The sequence below is a fragment of the Netta rufina genome, assembly GCF_964035555.1.
Source record: "Netta rufina genome assembly, chromosome: 1".
Classification (NCBI taxonomy): domain Eukaryota; kingdom Metazoa; phylum Chordata; class Aves; order Anseriformes; family Anatidae; genus Netta; species Netta rufina.
Genome location: NC_140123.1, coordinates 94,015,163 through 94,036,497, shown reverse-complemented (window position 1 = coordinate 94,036,497; position 21,335 = coordinate 94,015,163). Strand labels below are relative to the sequence as shown.

At 43.5% G+C, this 21,335-nt stretch overlaps 3 protein-coding genes across 4 annotated transcripts in view; 1 reads left to right on the top strand and 2 right to left on the bottom strand.

The window, feature by feature from the left end:
• BRWD1 (bromodomain and WD repeat domain containing 1) overlaps positions 1–3,496 on the bottom strand; it is a gene marked incomplete at its 5' end in the record, with an annotated part of 58,072 nt that extends 54,576 nt beyond the window's left edge. For both annotated transcript variants that reach the window (XM_084301127.1, XM_084301128.1), the window contains 4 exons: positions 2,708–2,767; positions 2,947–2,976; positions 3,229–3,287; positions 3,436–3,496. In XM_084301127.1, coding sequence (XP_084157253.1) covers positions 2,708–2,767; positions 2,947–2,976; positions 3,229–3,287; positions 3,436–3,496 — 210 coding nt within the window. The remainder of the gene's footprint in view (positions 1–2,707; positions 2,768–2,946; positions 2,977–3,228; positions 3,288–3,435) is intronic.
• A 2,710-nt stretch (positions 3,497–6,206) lies between these two features.
• On the bottom strand, positions 6,207–12,788 carry HMGN1 (high mobility group nucleosome binding domain 1). Its single transcript, XM_084287626.1, has 6 exons — positions 12,469–12,788; positions 12,178–12,210; positions 12,049–12,078; positions 11,898–11,948; positions 9,310–9,441; positions 6,207–7,198 (listed from the first exon to the last, which is right to left on the bottom strand). Exons 1-6 carry the CDS (start codon positions 12,481–12,483, stop codon positions 7,151–7,153), a joined length of 309 nt encoding a protein of 102 aa, XP_084143752.1. The 5' UTR covers positions 12,484–12,788; the 3' UTR covers positions 6,207–7,150.
• A 180-nt stretch (positions 12,789–12,968) lies between these two features.
• On the top strand, positions 12,969–20,072 carry GET1 (guided entry of tail-anchored proteins factor 1). The gene is made up of 5 exons (XM_084289780.1): positions 12,969–13,074; positions 14,503–14,668; positions 16,103–16,170; positions 17,043–17,157; positions 18,412–20,072. Exons 1-5 carry the CDS (start codon positions 12,985–12,987, stop codon positions 18,483–18,485), a joined length of 513 nt encoding a protein of 170 aa, XP_084145906.1. The 5' UTR covers positions 12,969–12,984; the 3' UTR covers positions 18,486–20,072.
• The last annotated feature ends 1,263 nt before the right edge of the window (positions 20,073–21,335 follow it).

The following is a 21,335-nucleotide window of genomic DNA, read 5'->3' as shown; positions in this document are numbered from 1 at the left end:
AGAGAATTTATGCAACTAGTACTTCAGTGCACAGTACTTGTTCAGTAAAGCACAGTCTAGTAGGTCTGAGTACAACACAGTTTCCTTGAAGAACCAGTACTACACAACATGAGACTGCCGTGCTTCCTTAAACCAAGTGGATCAAAACAATCACCTGTCAAGTTGGGGAGATCCCATGTTATTTACATCTAGCAGTCAAAAAAAAAAAAAAAAATACTTCCCCACATACACTCAGATGCCTCCGTCAAGAACAGATGTGTGGTTTGGGGTTCCCCCACCTGCCCCGGAGGTCAGTCAGAAGAACTCCTAAACTAGCAATGAAGGTAATCACAGTAATGCAGAAGTTAAATGCATGGAGTTTATACAGACTTGAGTAAACCAAACCAAGAGGAACATAACTTTAAACAAGTGGCAGGCCTGAATCAGCAGGTACAAACATACCCATGCTCACTGTACTCTGATGGGGCCACAAAAGAACCAGCCAGAGCCAGAAGCCGTGCTGCTGCTCCAGCAGCAAGGCAATTCCCTGACATTCAAGAGAGGCAAAGGACCACAACATCATCCGCATGCAGCCTCTTGCCTGTGTTGTTGAAAACACAGGCAGAACTAGCTCATGATGCTACTCCCTCAGCCTCGTGACTGAGCATAAATGAGAAAAGTCTTGATAAGGCTGATCCCACAATCAGAAGGGCGGGAAAAAAAATACCGTGTGCTGCCAAGTAAGATTTGCTCAACAAAAAGTTGCCCAAACATAAACAGAGTATTGAGAACAGTATGATTGAAGCCACAACCCAACACGCTTTAAGAATTAAAAAAAACATGTAATGTACAAAGTCTGGGGGGTTTTAGGGTATATTCCTCGGGAAGCAGCTGGTAACACCAGTGAAACAGTTAGCATTACTACACAGCCAAACATACTGCAGTAAATCAGCTCAACAAATGGTTATGGTTGATTATGAGAACAAATACAGTTGCTAAGGCTATAAAAATGCACTTTTTCGTCATTTCTTTCTGAATTTTGCCTCTTCAACTGGCACAGAGTAGTACCAGCCAAGATATTCAAGACAGGACGCCCAGTATAATCTATGTTAAGTATTATAAACCGTTCTGCTTGCACGCCATCATCAGGAATCACTTACAGAAGCATGCTTACCAAACCTAGCACCTTTTTAAAAGTAGCTTTATTCAGATTCCGGAAAGATGGTTATTTTAAACTCTTGCTCCTTTTCCATGACGAACAAAAAGGAAAAGAAATAATCATACCACTTGATTGTTATTTATCTGCAGTCAACACAAATTCAGAGTGAGACAGGCAGGACAAGAGGTTCCCAAAGCACCTCAAAAGCAGAATCTAATAGTTTCATAAGATGAATTTTGAGTATTCTGAAATACAGTTATCCTGCATAGATACTTCTTGTGAATTGTACAGGGAAAAGAAGTAGAAGTGGCACATATTAAAGAATTCATCTGCGAACTCTGTATGCGTGAACACAGGAAACTCCTGAAGTCCCAGAAGAACTGGGGTCAAAAAACAAACAACCGAGCAGAAAAACAGACAAAGCCCTTTTAAACTCAATGCTACTTTCATGTCTGCTAAATTCAAGTCAGAGCTTGAAAGTATTCCTGTTTAGCAAGACTTGGCCTTTTAGTGACTTAAAGCATTAATTTAAGTCCTCATTTGCTCAACTGACCACACTGACAACTAAAAGAAATGGAATCCAGTTTATCATTTTACGCAGCAGTTAAATAATTAAGAAAACGTTATACACAAAATATCATTCTCTCTCTACACAAGCACTACCCAGAAGTGTTCAAGTGTTACACAGAAGTGTTCAAGTGTTACACTGAAGGGACAGGGGATCTAACTGTAACAATACACAAGCTGACAGGTAAGGAGAAGTCCATTAACCTGGAATGCCTAATCGGGGTGGGTGGTGAATAAACATTTGTCTAAAGAAAACACAAGAACAATAAACCAGCACAGCACTACAGTGGCCAGGCACCACCAGGCCATCACCTCACAAGGTTCAAACCACCAATTGCAGAATGTATTTGAAGAAGCAGATAAACAAAACGCCAAGAAAAAAGCAACTTTCTATTCTGAAACGGGATGGAAGAAAACATTTGTTGCAAACAATATCGGCAGCAGAAGGCATTTAAGTACATGCCACCGAGAGGTCACTTGTATCTTTGCAATGTTTAGAAACGAAGCTATGACCAGAAACGAAGTGAGTGGCCAGAGAAAGAGAGCACACTGGTAGGGAACCACAACTGCCAAGCCTTGATTTCTGAACAGCGATTTCATTTCCTAATCTGTTGAAGGGGACCGATGAAGGAAGACAGGCGGAAAATAAATACCGTCAAATCAAAACGTGCTTGACAAACTTGCTCGCGAAACTCTGAAATGAAACCGTGCTGCAGATTGGCTCCTGCCCGTCTGTAGGCAGCGGCATGTACCACTGCACAACGCCAAGCTCCACCTCTGCTATGTAAACAATATCCTCAATTTAAACCACCACTTGTGTTTTTGTTAGTCTAATGTATAGACATCAAACGCCTTTTCCACCAGAGACTCCAGCGCCTTAACAGAACAGGCATGAATCTGCAAGTGAAAGCTTTGGGCCTACTTTTAAAGGTTTAAACGTCTTGACACCAGCGCTACCACGCTATCTAAAAGGATTTTTTTAGAGGAAAAAAGAAGTCTTACCAATTCTTCATAACTTCTGTAATGCTCGTTTCCTTCCCAATCCAACCGTTTAGGAAGTAACTAAGCAGAGGAAGGAGAAAATAAGTTAGAGGGGACTGGGGGGTGGGATGAGATCACATCCACAACAACAACGTGTGTGGAAGGGGCGGGGGGGGGGTAAAAAGTTGGGAGGAAGAAACCCGAGCGCCTTAAGAAGCTTTTCTAGGACAGCGAGAGAGCGGCGGGGATTCCACACAGACCTGGTGCTGCTCCAGCTCCTGCACCAGCACCTGCGGAGACACGGGAAACAAGAAGAGGAGAAAAAAAAAAAAGAAAAAAAAATAAAAAAGGCATCAGCGGAGACGAGACGCCGTGGGGAGGGGGCCGGGGCTCGTCAGGCGGCCGCCGAGGGGCGGGGGGACGGGGGGTACCGGCCGCTCACACCTCCCCTGCAATCCTCTCCGCAGCAGCCACCGAACGGCCGAGGGCTCCGAGCGAGCGTGTGCGCCCAGGTGAGCGAGCGGCGGCGCCCCGGTACTCACCTCCAGCGCTCTCCGGCAGGGCCCGGTGGTCAGGAACCGAGCTATGAGGAAGTAGAGCTCTGCGGGAGAGACGGGGACAGACACGGAGACACGGGGAGGGGAGGGGAGAGGAGAGGAGGGGGGGGGTGAGGCTGAGCGGCGGCGGCGGCAGCGGGAAGATGGCGGCAGGGAGCGGCGCCGGCTCCCGCCGCGCCCCGCCGGCGTTACCTGATTCAATGAGCGGCACGGGCGCGCCGCCGGAGCTGGAGGAAGGCGAGGGCTCGGCCATGGCTCGCTTCCCTTCCTCCCTCCCTGCTGCGGGCGGGCGGCTGGGCTCAGGCGGCGGCAGCAGGCGCGGGCCGGGCCCGGCTCGGCAGAGCCCTGTCAGCGCCCCCTCCCCCTCCTCCCCTCCTCCCTCCTCTGCTCTCCCCCGCCCCCCGCGCTCGCTCTTCCCCCACCCCCCCCGCGCTTAGCGCAGCCTCAGCGCCGCCATCGCCGCCTCCGCCTGCGCCGGCCGCTGCCGCCGCCCCGCCGCCTCCTGCGCCGCGCCGGGCGGAGGGGAAAAGTAGTCCCGGCTGCCGGTTAGGGCGGGCGGCCGGGAAGGAAGGCGGCCGGCGGGGACCGAGCGCCTCGCCGCGGTGAGACGGGCGGCGGGGGGGCCGGAGCGGGGAGCGGGACGGCGCGGCGGGGGGAGGGAACCGGAGGGCAGGGCGCGGAAGGATCGCGGCCGCGGGGTGGCGGTGATGGGGCTCGGCGGGCGGGGCCGTTCTGTGAGGAGCGGGCGGGGCCGCGGCGCGCGCCGGGGCCGTTGCGGCCGTTAGGGCGGTTGGGGCGCTGCGCTCGCGCGGCCGGCGCCCCGTCAGCCCCGCGTCCCCTGAGGGCCGCCCGCACGGCTTCACGCACCCCCCGGCCCAATTCTCCACACGCAGGGCTGAGAGCCCGTGCCAGTACACGCAGCTCCTCGCTCTCCCGGCAGCTGAAGCGTTGGGTTGCGCTGTAATGTGCTGACACCTCAAACCACGCGGACAAAAGCCGGAGTAGCCACCGCTTCTGTCACCTTGCTTTTCACGGGGTGTGACTGCTTAGCCTGAAATTTCTTCCACCTTAGGTGGACTGCTTGTGGTGACTAACAGTGCTGCTTTCAGAGAGAGCATTTTTCTCCCCCTCTTCTCCAAAGTCTGCCCCACCACCACCTCTCTTTATGGGTAAAGCTGAGAATCCTTTCAACCCTGTGCTGCTACAAACTGACATAGGGTTTCCATGTTCCTGACACAACTACCCCGTTCCTTTCCTTCTTTCGGTGAGAAATTTCCATCCTGTGAAAGGTGGGCTGCCCCCGATTTACCTGATTGCTGAATCCTTTCACTTCCACAATAAAACGAAATTTAACTTTGTCCCCAAGGGTAAATATTAGGGAACAACTATGACAAGTATGTTTGAGAGATGTTGGAAGTCGGCAGGGTCTCAACATTAGAGACTCAAAACACATGAGAAGTAGGCATTCAGTAAGAAGGTAAAAGGTTATTTCAGGATACTCACCTGCAAGTTTATTGGTCATTTAACTGATGTTTTTGACCTGGTAAAAACACAAAGAAAGCAAACAGGCCACATAAGCAGCCATTGCACCCTACTACTAGATTTAACAAATAAGCATACGGGAGGTGTTGTAAAGAGTAGCATAAAATTAGTTCAAGCCTTTTAAAATACCACAGAATTTGAAGGCAAAGCCAGGTGCGTTCTGCTAGGAGCACACCTGTGACAGGATTGGACCAGCAGCACTTTGTGGTCCAGTGTAGGAAGACATCCTCTGTATAAGCTGAGGGAAAACTCATCTTTTCTTAAATAGGTAAGTAAAAAAGGTAAAACACTTTACTGTATGAAAGCAGGTGAGAAATTACTCAGATGAAAGCATTCTTTGAGAAAATAAGTTAGAGGTGAAACTTGTGTGTCTTTTTAGAACTCTTAGAAGATGAAGACAGCACCAAAAATGAAGAGAACACATACTTGCAGGTGTTAAAAGCATAAACATTGTCAAGAGGAAAAAAGAAGAAACAAAAATTTAAAAAATTGTTACTTTTTGATCTTGACTCCTCCCAAGACAAGGTTGACAGCTGACTGGCATCACGCTGATAGGGTAAAGCCCTGCTACTACGCACAGCTGCAATACAGCAAAATGAAGTGTGGCTGTGGGGGGGAAACAATTGTACTCTGGGGGAGCAGAAGTGATACTGTCACAGGTTCTTCCAGTCATAGGTTTCATTTCTTAAGCTAAAGTAACATACACTTGATATGCCCCCTTCTGATGAAAGGCTGTTAATTCATTTATTTTGAATACAGTGAGGGAGAATCAGGGCAGTTCTGTACTGTATGAATGAGCTCTCAGCACGGTTACGTTTTTACTTTTGTTTGAAACCACGCTCTGTCAACTTGCAACCCTATATAGCAGGCACAGTTGCTCACACCATGGGTAGCTAACCTAGCAGATCAGCAGCACGAGAACGGAAGTCTTCTCGCTCTTCCCTTGCTGCTCCGCTCCTGCCTGTACTGTTCCCCTGCTTTTCTTCTACGGGTTCCACTGCATGACCCCAGCTAGCTACTTGGGGAAGTTCACAGCCTAGCTTCATTCCCCTGATGAACAGGGAAATCAACATCAGACGTTTTGAAGTCAAAAATCAACTTTTCCCCAAAAGTTGATTGGGGAAATTCCAATGCAGTTCCAATACAACCCAAAAGAAGTTCCAATACAGCAGTTAACACTCAAGAGGATTGCTTTGCACTTCTTCCTCAGAGAACACACGAGCGAGCACACAGGCCATCTCTCAGATGGCAGACAAGAAGATCCGATGCTGTTTTTTTAAAAGCCAAAGCAGCACCACTACACTATCAGCTTTCAATCTCTAAGTCCACTCAAGATTGCAACTACCGTTTTCTACTTGCTGCTCACTGCCTGTGTTAGCACCCATCTCATGGAAAAGCATGGGTTTTACCAACATTAAGAATACAGTTAGGAATCAAAACCAGTAGGTATTTATTTATTCATTGTTTTCCAACAGAAACACAACATGTTCAATGACTACACCACGTATACTGTGAGTTGTCATAGTCAATGCAGGAGCTACCGAAACATCCTTTCTTAATCAAGATGTATTTGGCTTTTGTTTGGTGATCACAGACACTACAAACAATTTTACAATTGTTTTTATTCACATAGGGTTTTTTAATCTAAAAACTATAGTAGTTTTTTTTTCTAAACCTATTTCAAATATTTTTCATCTGATCATTGTAGACAAGCTGTCCTTGAAAACAGGATGTGAAGTACCAGCTGATGTTAAGTCTACCAATCAGAAACTTTTACCTATTCAGCATTTGAAGTAAAAATCTCCAATCTTTCACACCACAATTACAAAGTTGTTGAGAAAAATCAAGCTGTACCTACCAAAAATAACTTTGTCACAGATATACATCACTCGGCAAGAAATCCAACACTAGGGAGCAGTTTATTAGGTAAGCAATTCTACTGATGGTACAACCATAGATAAATAACTACAATGTTAAGACATCCTCAACATATCGTTACGAACTCTGAAGTCTAAACCTGTGTTATGCTTCATTTAGTAGGATAGAAAAATCGTCCCTCACAATCTATGGAACGCGAAGCCCCTTCGAGACTTCAAAAACCCCCTCCTTTATGGAACATTCCAGTAATTTCTGGTTTCATAGAAAACAGACAACCAGTACATGATTTTACCACTTAAAAAAAAGCATTTACACGTATCTAAATATGTAAAAAAATGGGTTGGGTTGGGATTCTCTCCTTTTTAAAAATGTGTTTTCTACAACTACTAAAAAACTTGCATTTACAAAATAGTTGATAAAAATATTCCTCTGAATTGTACAAGAAGAAAAGTATAAGGACCACCAATCGAAGACTTGGTACCAGATGTTAGTCAGACTTAGCTTCTTTCTCTACTGCTGCATCAGATGCTTGGGTCTGAAAAGAAGGGAGAAAACAAAACACTTTAATGTGAAACATTTCTAAGCAATGAAGTCTTTTAGTTCATAGCATTTTTTATGTGCAACTGAGTTAACTTGACATACAGAACAACCATGACTTGTTTCTACACACCACGCTTTGTAGTCTTACTTAATCGGTGCCATGATCTGCTCATGTCTCTTGGACAATAACCTACTAAAGCCAAGCTTTCTTGAAAGATCTTTTATCTCCTCAGATGCATCAGTGTGGATTTCAGAATGTTGATATTGTTACTACTCAATATGTGCTGAAAAGGATTTATTTTTTTGAAAAACAAAGCCTATTTCAATAATTACTGCCTTTATGAAAGGATTGTGTTTTTTTTTTTAAACTTTAAAATCCTTGTGTAAAATTGTGCTTAGAAAAAACATTATAGATGCATTTTATGCACCCAAGTGCAGCACTGAACATTTTCAAATCTTAGTACATTTTGAGGCGAGCAAGATTTAGTACTGCATGGAACTAAACATCACTTTGTAAAAATACACTGAACGTAGCAGAGCTACGTCATTTTTAAGTCAAGCTTCTATATATTGTACTTCAGAACAAGTTCGTACACACTTAATTGATGACAACTGTAACCCCATTTGGATTGGAAAACTCACTGCTTTGCAACATGGTTTTAAAAAAAGGAACATAATATTATTGTCAACATAAAAACTATGCTTAATTTAACTATTCCAAGGCTTTGCAGCACCAACAGGAGAAGATATTATTTAATCACAGTACTACCAAAACAGGAACCCTAACACCAGCTGTCTTCACTGCCACCTGGGGGAAGGCTTTGGAAGGTACAGTAACCATTTTTCCCCACAGGCATCACGCTCTTTTTACTGTAGGAATTCACTGTCTGTCCAGGACACTGAATTAACACCAGCATCACTGCCTGTATTGGTTGATAACAATAGTACTTAATGTTAAACTGGATAGGCTGCCTTGTCTAGACTTGGGTATTTTATTAGTTCATTAGGCTTCCATTGGTCACCCCAGTCAAAATCAATGAAGATGTGCCCCAAAAATCATCATCCATTCCTTAGGTTTAAGTCATCTTTACACCGGATGAGAAACATCACCAGATTTCAATTTGTTATTACTGACATGCCACGTGCACAAATTGAAGGCCTGAATTACGCAACTGTGACAGACAACAAGAGCCACGTACAAACTCCAGCCTACCAATGAATTGCTACTTTTAGCATCTTTTCACGAACATCACACTCTAAGTTTGCAAATAAAAAACGTTACTCCAAGCAAATTATCCTGCATGCTCAAATATCAACCTTCCTTACACACAAAACCCCAAAACTATCTACCTAAAAAACAAATACACTTTTCCCCTACTTAAAAATACATTTGCACACTGAAAAAAAGGGAAACTTAATACACAAACCAGACAAGAAGAATAAATCACGTTTAAATTTAAAACAAATCCTCTGAAGATCTGACCAAACTCAACTGACTAACTAACTGAAGCGAGCAAGGCAGTCAACACCGCAGAAACCTCAGAGTAATTCTAAGCCTACAGGAAAACTTGCTTTATCCAATTGTTAAACAGCTGCCGCAGGAGGCGCTGCTGCTCCCTACAAATCTCATCCTAAATTTAAAAATAAGAGATGCCCATCTTCTAGAAAAACAGTAGTGTGAAGGATGTTTTAAGTTAAATTGATCACTAATTCCAAAAAAAGAACCACGGCCATTTTAGCAAGGTATTACAATCAAGACTAATTTGGCACGTTCCTCAACAGCTATTAGTAGTTCTTGCACCTTTTTCTACCATTCCTGCACCAGCCTTTCTCTTCTCCCACCTGGCAAAATTTCTTGGTGAAGGACATTACTTTAGTAAAATTCTCACCTTTTTTCATAATTTCAGGGACTGTTACCATATCACTGCAACTCTTTTTTGGGCAACTAGAATTTACCTGGCTTATCTACTAGTGTTTTGATAACCTTTTTTCTTTGCACAGAAATAGACTCTAGTAAAAGAACTGCATGTGTTTCTGATAGATGTTTAGGTAACTAGTACAGTACGTTACTCGGCTGTTTTAGAATAAAGAATACAGACAATTTACCTCCTCACTTTTCGTTTCCCCATTTTCTGCAGGCAAGTTGTCCTTTGTCTGTTCTTGGTTTGTCTCTTCCGTCTGTTTTCCTTTAGGCCCCTTTTTCCCCTTTGACTGAGCCTTCTTGTCCTCAGACTTATCCTACAATTAAATCAATTTGCAGTAAAGTAAGTTCATATAACCTACAAGGTAAACTTTGAAAATAATTAAACAAGAAGATGGACTTGCCAAACAGCAAGAGCTGCAACCAACAACCAGTGAGCTACATGTAACACATAGCTGAATTGCCAAAAAGGCCTCTTCCAAACTACATACAGACAATCCCTATTCCGTGCAGTCAGTACATGAGAGAATCAAATCAGGGCAAGATAAACCTCTCCTTTTCTCTTCCATCCCTCAACCCTGAACAGCACACATTATGACAATGTTAGGCTCACAGAATCTAAAACCACCGCACTGTACAGTAACTAAAAGCACTGCTTAGAGTGATACAAACCCATGTGGAAAAACCTATCAGAAAGAAAAATGGTAGTACTTAATTCTAGCGGCAAGACAGAACAATTTGTCTTATGTGCTTTAAGTTCTTGCCGCAGAGCTGAAAAACCAAACCAGCAGTGAAGTCCTTCCACTTTGTATATCACATCCTCTCTACCTGGCGTCACAGTTGTTAAACAGACTGAGAAAAGTATTTGCTCAGAGCTATTTTTGTATAAATCTGTAACATATCCTACCAGATACTCCTTACAGCAGCCAAATGCTACAAAGTTTGCCTGTCCCCCAGCTGATCCTCAAAATATTTATGTCAATTAACATTGACATAGGAGCGCTGTTTTTGACACCACCTGTCAAACATTAGCATCACAATTTAATGATACAAACAAAAGTTTTCCGTAAATGACAAACTAGCACTTTTTCTGGGCAGGTTCAATTTGAGTAAGTGACAAGAGAATGTAATGCACTTATACTTCTAAGCTGAAGACCACTACGCTGATCTCCCTTAAGGTGCATCTCTAATCCCATTAAAAATCCGGTGTGCACTCCACAGAAGGATATTCTTCAACTTATGCCCTATTTTATTGTCTCTGACCTACAATCCACTCTGATAAAAAGAGTTCTTATTTTTTTCATTCTACGCACTGTAGAAACATGCAGCTCTGATTAGAGACCAGTGGGTCAGATGTATTCCATACTTTGTGAGGAACACTTCACGCAAAAACAAAAAAGAATCAGGCTACTGGGCTCTTTACACAACTTTTTACTAGCTGTTTAAATACATTTCCTATTCTATATGAATGCATATGCAAAACATTGTCTTCATAATACAATTTTGCCAAGTGATTGTAACTATTGAACAAAAGTTTTAGGTGTTTTACACTGCTGGATACAAACATGCAATAAGGTACACACATATACAGAGGGCGCAACGTAAAAGAACAAAAAAAATACCACAGCATGTTCTATCCACTAACTACACTGTCAATGTCCACAGAACTTCAGAAATGCCCTTGTATTGCTTTCAGAAAATTATTTATTAGTTTTAAAATCCTCCAGAACACAGAGATGAATCAAAATACACTGAAGAAAAAAATTCAGTAAAAGTAGTAAATGCTTGGACTCAGTATTACAAAGCCAGGTAGCAATCTCACACCATGCAGACTCTGTTTCAATTTTCAAAATAGCAGTCTCCAACTAGTGGCATCAGCAATTAGATGCACCACTGAGAAAAACACTTGAAAAAAGGAACTGAAAAATGGAAAGCTTTCAAAATCCTTTCAGCTGTAAACTCAGAGAATAGGAGTACACCAAGATTCAATCCATTGGAAGGAAGGTATAGTACTGACCAGTTGAGCAGAACCATAAAAGCGAAGACATCAGAAGGCCCACAAAGCAGAATGCTGTACTAGCGTCCCTGAAACACTATAAGCCATACAGTTGACACAGAAGTCAAACCAACCCCTCTTATAATCATAAACGAGCACACAAAAATGCATACACCAACATGCCAATAGATACAGAGCCTCTTCATTTATTTAAGAATAACGTTTTACACCTCAACTATTGACCTGTTCAGGCTATACTGAAAGTTTTGGAAGATTATACTAAGCCACAAAAAGACACACAGAGACACAAAGCTTAACTACTTGAATGGAAGTGTGGATCTTTTTCTACAGCTTGGCTAAGTACTTCAAATAATGTTTTCCTGCTGTAAAACGCTGCTTTAATGTGAAAGCATATTCTATCCCCTTCCATTTGACAGCAGCAAAATCCGATTCTGTGCACAGCTGTCACAATCAGCACCAAAATACCACCTAACAACCAACAAAGCAGCGCCCGTGTTTCTTTGCAATACTTTGAGTGCCTTACAAGGGCCTAACCAGGCAGGATGGCATGAAAGTCTCTGGTGCACCTGTAGGTCCCACTACAAGCACGCCAAACCTATCCTTTAGCAAAAGGGGCAATCCAAAAGGGAAAGGGATAAGATGAACAAAAACGCTCAGACACCAGGCACCCACAGTGTGAGGCGGGAAGTCCCCAGGCGCCTGCAGAGCCACCCGTACCACCACCTCCCCTCCCTCCCCTCTTCCCCGCTCTCTCACCTTTGCCGCCAGCTTTTTGGGTTTCGCCTCTGCTTTGGCAGGAGCGGGTTTCTGAGGAGACAACAACGCGTCAGGGCCCGGCCGCCAGAAGCCTCCAGCCCTCCCCTTAGCCCCTGCAGGGGCCGCCTCCCACCTCGCACCCCCTACTCACAGCAGACAGCCGCGCCGACCGCCTCTTGGGCTGCGGGGGAGAGAAGCACAGAGACCCGCGGCGTCAGAGCCAGCACCGCGACCACCCCCCAACCCCTTTCACCCCCCACCCCCCCCGTGTACCACTCACCTCCTCCGCGGCCTCCCCTCCGGCCGCGCTCACCTGCCAACACAAACACCGCGCCTCAGGCGCCTGGGGGCGGGGCGCGGCCACGCCTCACGTGACCCCGCCCCCCCCCCCCACCCCCCCCCACCCCCCCCCCCCCTTTGGGAGCAGAACCTTCCAGACGCCGCCGTTGGGCGCTGCTGAGGGGATCTGAGGGGATTTGGGGGGGGTTGGGGTCGCTCCGCTCCTCCCTCAGCCGCCCCTCCGCGCCCCGCAGCCCCCCCCCGGCCCTTTTCTCCCCCCGCATGGCTTCACCTTTCTCTTCGGCATGGCTCCAGCCGCAGCCCCGCGGTGCCCGCTCCCTCCCTCCCTCCCTCGATTCTTTCGTCCCCCCTCGCCCCCGCTGCGCGCCGGGTGCCTCACGGCGAGCCGCTGCGGCCGCCCGCCCGCCAGCCGCGCCGCGCAGGGAAGCCGCCCCCCCCCATCCCAGCAGCGCCAGCGGCGCCGCAACAGGATCCGGCCGGATTGGAGGCGGCGGCAGCAGGAGGAGGAGGAGGAGGAGGAGGAGGAGGGGGGGGGGCGCCCCGCTCCGCTCCGCTCCGCTCCCCGCCCGGCCCTGCCCTGCCCGCCGGGCTGACCCGGCCCTCCCGCGGGGCGCCCCTCAGCGCCTCCCGGGTTGAGGGGAGGGCGGGGCGGCACTGCTGATTGGCCGGCCGGCGTCACGTGGGCTCGGCCGCCTCCCGCCGCTCGGCCCCTCGCGCAGGCGCTGTGAGGTTTTTTTTGGGTTTTTTTTTTTTGTGGTGGAGGGGCGGGGGGGGTGTGACTCGCGGCATGGCGGAGAGCGGCGCGTGGCTGCTGGTGCTGAGCGCCGTGCTGGGCTGCAGCGCGCTCAAGGTCCTGCTGCCCTCCTGCTCCTCCGCCGTGAGTGACGTCACCGCCCCGCCCCGCCCCGCCGGCCGTTAGCCGCCATTTCGTTGCTGAGGGAGGGCCGGGGAGGGCGAGGGGTGCGTGTGAGGTGGGGGTGCCCCGTGAGCTGCTCTGTGGGATAAGCGAGTTGCCTTTCTGCTCGTGTCAATAAATCAGTGTTATATGGGGTGCTGCATGCTGTGGGATAAGGGATAAGAGTCCTTTAAAGCATAAATTAATGGCCCTTTGGGAGTCCACTCGGTGTTGCCACCCATGAGTAGTAAAAAGCTCATCTCTCTGCTGTGGTTGGTGACAAAGTAGTGGTCTGGTTGACTGCGCTACTGGTAACACGACTTTTGGGAAAAATGGGCGACTGTGTTGAGAAAGCTAGGAGTATTTCCCAAACAACTGGAGGGGAAGAGGTGTCACATCCCTTGTGCTTTTCTTCCCGAGGTAAAAGAGTTCGTGAGCCAACCTCATGAAATGAAAGTGGAGAAAGATTTTTATGTAAAAAAAAAAAAAAAAAAAGAGAGAGATTGGACTCGATGATCTTGAGGTCTCTTCCAACCTAGAAATTCTGTGATTCTGTGAAGATGATTGCTAACATGACACATTATTGCATTTTCACATTTCTGCCCCTGGAAATTCATTTAAAAAAAAAGTATAAGAAGATTGCGTTTAAATGCTTGGGTAATACATAGAAAGGAATAGCAAATGGAAATTTGCATTTCTGCTCATAAGACATCAGTAAGATGCTGCACCAGAAGGATCACAACTCAGATTCAGTTCTTGTGCTTCTGAGAGCCCAGGCTGTAATCTGTAATTGAGAGGAGTGGTTCCCAGTTTCTGAGCCTTATGTAATTGGTGAGGTCTGAAACCAGGCTCCTGTGAATAAAATTTGCCATGTTAATTAGCGCAGACCTATGCTGTGGTTCCTGAATCTAGAAATGGGAATGATGAGTATAAGGAGCATTGGTGGAGCTGGGGAGAGTAGTGATTAAAAGGACTGCTTCCCTGGTCCTCCTGCAAGTCTGTGATCCAAGAAGTGCAAGACGAGAATTGCAAGGAGGGAAGACAGCGCTTTGGCTCAGGATGCAGGGACAGGGTCCTGGGTGGTTCAAAAGATCTCGGAAGGCAGCAGTGGGGAGATGAAGGCAGAAGTAGAAAAGGCAGTTAACCACAGTTAGAAAAGTTGAAAATCACTGCTTTATGGGATCAATTTTCTTTGACCCTTTTTGGTTTGTTTCTTAACTGAGAGAGTAAGATTTTTTGTCTCTTAGAACATGTTACACTTGTAAAGGTTTTCATGTGTATTGGTGAAAGGGTCTTGTTTTATGGGGGCTTTTGAGTACATAAACGTGAGATAATGATTTATACATACTGATAGCAGAATTCTGGAATAAATAAATAAATAATAAGTGTTTTTATTTCTTTATTTTTTAGATATCCAGGTTGTTACAAAAGGATGCAGAGCAGGAATCCCAAATGAGAGCTGAAATCCAGAACATGAAGCAAGAACTCTCAACCATTAGTATGATGGATGAGTTTGCTAGATATGCCCGTCTGGAAAGAAAGATCAACAAGATGACTGACAAGCTTAAAACTCATGGTAGAGTGCAATGTTTACTCCCTTTTCTACTTCCTGAAAAAAAATAATAATTTTACAAACATGTTTTCATTTTTAAGTATATTTCTCTTTCAACTCTCCACCTCTCCTTATCCATCTCCATTGTTCCCCCCCCCCCCCCTTTTTTTTTTTTACCCTTCAATAGTGCATGGCTCTGTATACATTGGTAAGGGAGTAATTTAAATACAAAATTTTTCTTACAAGGATTTTTTTCATCCTTCTCAGTAATGCCTATTTCTGGATCATGTTTTGAATAATTTGGCAAAGTCCTTTGCTGTTAACAAAAGTAGTGTAGTAAGGCTGCATATCTTCATTGCAAAAGGATGAACTGCTTGGTTGGGGCTGTTTGGTTGCTGTGCTACAAAATGCTGGGGAGGAAGTGTTGATCTGTAAGGTAACCAGACGAGATCTTTGCTGTCATTTTGCAATCCCGTTTCACCAAACACAGTGGCTTTTACGATAAAGCTGTACTGGTGTGTCTCCACTGGGATGATCCATTATCTCATGGCAGAAAGTACACGTAAACCTTTGGCACCAGGGCTTTTGTTCTCGTCTTTGTCCAAACTCACTAACTGAACTTAATAAGATAGGAGAATACTTGCTTTGTCTGCCTCTTCTGTGCAGAATGCCGGGATGTTTATATGCTTCTTGCTCGGAGAAAGGACAGTCTTTACAACTGGCAGTTTTGAATTGTTGTCAGTAGCATTATTCTTTACCAATAATTTCAATTAAACTAGATTTGAGGAGTATACTTAGCAGCCAACAACATTGTTCTAGAAAACTTCAGGGCACCGTTATGTTTGAAGATGTGCTGTCTTCACTGGGCTTCTCTACGCAGGTCTGGGGTTCTGCCAGAGAAGATGAGTAGGCATGAGAATTTTGGATATTGAATCTGGCAAAGATCGATTCAGTGCAGGAATAGTCTTGTTGTGAATAGGCTTTGACTGTGTTCCTGAATGAAATAAGGCAACAAGTGCATCTGCTAAGGCCATCATTCTCCCATTTTGTGAAAGGGGAAAACTTCTGTTATGCTCCATCTAAAGAAGGTTCTTAAATTAGACAACACAATGACTGCTCTCATTTGGGAGCAGCATTCTTCATTATAGGTATAATTTCTCTGTCCAGGATTTCAGTGTTTTGCAACTCTTCATGGTATCATTAATAAGAAACTCGTATGTGATATGGACCTAGCACTTCTTTACTTTCAGTATACCTATGAGTCCTTTCAAAAGAGATTTTTAAACAGTTATGTTTAAACTGATGTTTAACAGTAACGTGATGTGATGTTTAAACAGGTATGTGATGTTTAACAGTAATGTCCTGATTTGAATACTGTAATATTAACAATTTACTAGTTTTATGTAAGTATAATTTACTATTATACATAATGCAGAGTAATATTTTTTCTTTCAACAGTGAAAGCACGAACTGCCCAATTAGCCAAAATAAAGTGGGTTATAAATATTGTATTCTACATCTTACAAGTAAGTAAATATTTTATTACCAGTACAAGCTACAAACTAAATCCTTGGCAGTGTTACAAATCTCTTCTGCATTTACTGGCTGTATAGTTCTGTGTCAGTTGTAGAGGTGTTTGGCATCCCAATGACACAATGCATACCAAACCGAAACAGTTTCTTGGATGTAGAAAGGGGAGGTGCTGCTGATAGGGTCTGGTAGTTGTGGATGAAAGGAGTTTGGGATATTCTTGAAGCTCTGTTTTTCTAGTTTTGAGATGACAAGATAGGAGTTTGTCATAGCTCTTCTATCACTGTTGTTTTGTTTTGTTTGTTTTATTTCTATGCAGTGTTAAAGAGACAGGAAAGTTCTGATAAGCGTATGTGTATATTTTGCTTCTGTTTTTGAAAATGTAAAATGTGCTTCAGCTGTGGATGCAAATCTCCTTTTACAGCTGCCACACGTTTACGCACAGCGCCTCAGCAGATTATCTCTGTAGTTCAGACTTGATGCCAAGGAATTGTCAAATAAGGAGAAGAGTGCTTAACCTGAAAATGTATTTTGGGTAACGTGAAAGCCAGTTGGATTCCTAGCAGACAAGGATTAGGGCTAAAAACAGTCATCAGAATATAACAATTTGTATTACTATTTTTTTCCAGACTAGATTTGACCCAAGGTCTCACAAGAAAGCAGTAGCTTTTAGTGTCTTACTGCTACCTGTGTGTCAAGTTAAGGTCATACCAGGTTTAAAAATGTTTTGCATTTGTTTGAGAATAATGTAAAATATCAGAGAAGCTATATTCTTCCATTAGAATATGAGATTTACTGATGCAAAATAGCAGTAGGAATCTACTTTGATGTGTATTGTTACTGGAGCTAACAAAAATTTCCACTCTAGGCTGCCCTGATGATCTCTCTCATTTGGAAATACTACTCTGAGCCAGTTACAGTGCTTCCAAGCAAATGGCTCGCTCCACTGGAGCGCTTGGTAGCCTTTCCTACTGGAGTGGCAGGTAAGGACATTTTACAGGGTATTTTACTGTAGAAAACGTACTTCCCAAGCCCATATGGATGCCAAGAATGCAATGGAGCATGCATGGACTCAAAACACTGCTTCTGCACATTTTGTAATAGCAATGTGGGGAGTTTGAGACATTCTTTGCCATGCGTTCAGATCTTGTTTAACTCTCAATGAAATGGGATATTGGTCTTTTTTAGATCTTCTCAAACAGAGCAGCTTTATCTTAATATGGAATACACTCTTGAGAAGATTTCAGAAGTATTTTTATATTAAGGAATCCACTGAATTAGTGGAACTGGGTTTAAAAATGGGCAAATACTTCATAGGTCTGGATCACTTACGTGTGTTTCTTATAAACTCCAGAGGTTTCATAGCAGTGGGACCCTAGAATGATTGAGGTTTGCTCTCCTCTGGTTGGCACTTTGTGTCCTCTGTTCCAACCCTTTTTCTCATAGCATTTTTCATAGAATCATCACAGAATCATAGAATATCCTGAGTTGGAAGGGACCCCATTTTTATTGCATTTTTACTTACTTAAATCCTTCTCTTTTGGTCAGTTTGACGAATTAATGATCAGAAGAATATTATGAATTGTAGATGCTGGTTTCTGAGTGAAACGTGTGCTGGCTGTATGCCAAAGGGATAAATAGAGAGGCAGAGTGACAGGACAGTGTAGTATGGCAATCTGCCATGAAGCTAAAATGCTGCTCATGAATCTTCGAATTAGGCTTTTAAGATCCAGCTGCCTTAGAATGAATTCCATATTACGTTGTAGTTGTACCATCTTTAATAGCTGTCTAAGGAATCGTTTGTATCCAGCATGCTGGATTACTGCACAAGATGAGTCTGCTTCTGTGCAGGGTAGAGGAGCAGTTTCTGAACTCTCTAAAGTTTCTGAATTTAGGTTCCAAAGTGTTCTGTTATTTGCCATGCCTTTGATTTCAGTGACTTACGCATTTTTTCTTAGGTACACAGTGAATGTTTTTAGAAGTTGTGGGTTGTATATACCACACTTTGGCTCACAGTCGTGTTATTTGGTGCTCTTCTCCCTAGCCAGTCTTCAGGCTTTCTCAGAACCAGCGTGGGGTTAACTGCTGTCCCACATATCTAGACAGAAAGATGCTCTGTTCCCATTGACCTCGTAATTCTGCATTTCATGTTTGACACTACAGGGTTGTTTTCAGAAGCTGGCGTGCTCTAGGGTTACTGATGCAATAACTTCAGTCGTGTTTTGTGTCTCTTTCAGGTGGTGTTGGAATTACCTGTTGGCTTGTGGTTTGTAATAAAGTTGTCGCTATCGTGCTTCACCCTTTCAGCTGAAGAAATCCCAGTAATCCATGGAGTCCTAAACTACATTTTCATTATTGCTGCTTAAAAAAAAAAGCATTTGTCTTTTGTGACAGACCAGCTCTGAGATATCTTGTTGTTACTTCAGTCAGGTATCAGTCCGCATTCCTTTTGATATATTGATTTATTTGATTTTTTAGTTTGTTCTTCAGTTTTGTAATCAGCAACGTTCAAAGAAAGGCATTGCTATTTATAAAACCTCACTTTGACAAGTATGAACGATCATGGTTCTGCCATGAATCAGACTTGTCATGGCATATTCACCCAAGTCTAGAAGTGTTTGATTTTTATAACTGTTAGGGTGGAAATGCACTGGCACTAGAAATTATTTTTGGAGCTTTGTTCATTCTTTGCTGTATAATATGGCAGTTTCACCCAAAGCTGGGTTAGTACTTGGTGATGTGGTTCTAGGTAGAAGTTGTAGGTGATCTGGTTGGCTTAGAGCAAAACAGAATTTATTTCCTCCTTGGTTTTTGTTTTTCTTAGTCTAGAATTGGGGTATTCTCGGACTGTCTTAGAAAATACTACTGATATACATGCAGAATCAACCTTTTATCTCTTAAGTGACTTTCTCAGTTGCCAAATACAGAACAGCTGGCAACTTTTTCCTCACAGAATTTTAAAATTCATTGAACACTTGAACTTTTTCCTACTTTTATTGATAACTGATCTTTCTTCCTTGACATTTTTTCTGCTTCCCAAACAGCGAGTATCACTGATAGTGCTTCCTTCCATGTTTTGGGAAGAAAGGTCTGGCCAACCTTCTCAAGCTCCACATTAAGAAAGTAAATGACAGTGCTGTTCCTGCGTTCCTGGGAGCTACATTCCCAGGGTTTCGGCATGTATTAATGACAGTCTGGGACAGTCCAAAACAGCTATGTAAATGTAAAAAGGCAAATGAGTGATTTAACTACCTGAAGTAGCAACAGAATGCTAGCAAGCAAAAGGAGGAGGTAAAACAATTTTCTGTTTCATAGTAAATGCTTCTTGCTGTGTATAGGTAAACAGCCACAACATTTTGAATATAAGGAGAACAAAATTCTTCCGGGTACCATGTCTGTAGAACAGGGATGAAGCTGTGCTACCTCCCGTGCTGCGGTGCTACCCACAACCCTGCCCTTGGGGTTCCACAAGACAAAGCAGTGGTTTTATAAAGCTCTTCTGCACCTCCCTTTTCTGATGCGAGCCTGAACAAAACTTGATGGGCACCCTTCCCTCTTCTGCTGGGCTTTGGGATTCTGGTTCAGCTTCCCACTCTGTACAGTGTTGTGTTATTCCAGGTCCTTTGCCTTCCTGCGGGAAGGCATTAGGGCCCCTCCATAACTAGCATTGTATTTAGAAATTAATTCAAAAGGTCATGATACAGTTTCTGTGTCTGTGTATATGTACGTGAAATGTTTTGATTTTTTAAATGTTAATTATTGATTTTTTTTATATTAAGGATTACATTTAGCCAACAGAAAACTGAATGCATTAAATATCAACAAGAAAAAAATGTCAGGATTCAGTCTGTTATGTGTAATGGTGGTTTTATTCATGAAATAAAGCTGTTCGGTCCATCTCAGGTTTTCTAATCAATGCTTTTTTAATGTTACAGTTTTCCTAAACAAAACAAAGCACAAATAGAACCCACCTATGTTTTTGCCTAAGGAGGTACTGTTGGAATCCAAATCCACAGATTTTTTATAAAGTATTCAGAACAGATCTTTCTAACTGTGACACTGATGTATTTCTGACTCTAAAGATGTGAGTAATGGTATTTCCACTTAGCTTGTTAGAGAGTGTAACACAGTGAAGTCAAGAAAAGCACTATCTTTTAAAATATTCTGAATGGTGTTTGCTCTTTATCCACACTTAGCATGAGGTAATCAAATACGCAGTGTGGTGGCAGCTCTAGTCAAACATTGGAGTAAGGGCAGAGAGGTTTTTTGTGACTTAGACAATACAAACAGGATTGTTGCTGTGCTTGTTTACTCTTGACTTTGGTGGCAGCAAGAAAGACATTATAGAAGTATTAATAGTACATAATGCAGTCAAAAGAGTGTTTCTCCTTTAAATCACTTTTTAAATCTGTACACTGCACAGCTCAAGTACTACTTCAAAAACTTCAAAATTGAAGAGAAGTATGCTTCGAGTAGGTTCAGATCAAAATATCTTAATAGCCTTTAAAAGCTTTTGTGGTGTGTTTTTTTTCCCTTTATGTAAAATTCAGTAAAAAAAATACAGATTTTTTTTCCTAGCTTACATTTTAGCAAACATCTCATGAATTACTATGAGGAAGAAGACATAATCCTCCTACCCTCACTTACATAACCTCAAACACGAGATTTTTAAGGGCTTTTAGAGAATTGGATATGCCTGACTTCTCCAAAACAATACTTTGCTCTTGTACATTCATCTTTGGATGTCAGCTGTGGAAGTTTGCAGGCAAACTGCTTTGATAAGTTTGAACAGTGGAAAAGAATGAAGCTTTAGAGCTTTATAATGCTAGTGAAAACAACGTAATAGCAAATTATTATGTGTGAATTCTGGAAGCTAGTTCAGGAGTGAAGGAAATTAAAAAAATATTTTCTTTTAGTGCGCTGTTGGTACTAATCCAGTAACAAACCTTCTGAAAGCAGACTACAACTAGCTAACAAATAGTCAACTTCAAAACTCAAACTGCAGAGAAAACAAAAAAGGAAATTTCCCAAAAAGGACCTACTTGGACACCTCTTAATAACAGGTAAACATGTCATATTTGGTAAGGCACTCATGGTTGCTAAGGTGCATACATGTGCACAAAAACTAAAATAATGATCTGCTGTGACAACTGATTTGCCT

Bases quoted from the DNA above. Each gene is read 5' to 3' on its own strand.
- HMGN1 (XM_084287626.1), bottom strand. The intron at 9,442-11,897 runs GTGAGAGAGCGG...ATTTAATTGTAG, and splicing joins CCAAAAAGCTGGCGGCAAAG to GATAAGTCTGAGGACAAGAA. The intron at 7,199-9,309 runs GTAAATTGTCTG...CCTTCTTTTCAG, and splicing joins GGGAAACGAAAAGTGAGGAG to ACCCAAGCATCTGATGCAGC.
- GET1 (XM_084289780.1), top strand. From the start codon at position 12,985: ATGGCGGAGAGCGGCGCGTGGCTGCTGGTGCTGAGCGCCGTGCTGGGC. The intron at 14,669-16,102 runs GTAGAGTGCAAT...TTCTTTCAACAG, and splicing joins TGACAAGCTTAAAACTCATG to TGAAAGCACGAACTGCCCAA. The intron at 17,158-18,411 runs GTAAGGACATTT...TGTCTCTTTCAG, and splicing joins CTTTCCTACTGGAGTGGCAG to GTGGTGTTGGAATTACCTGT.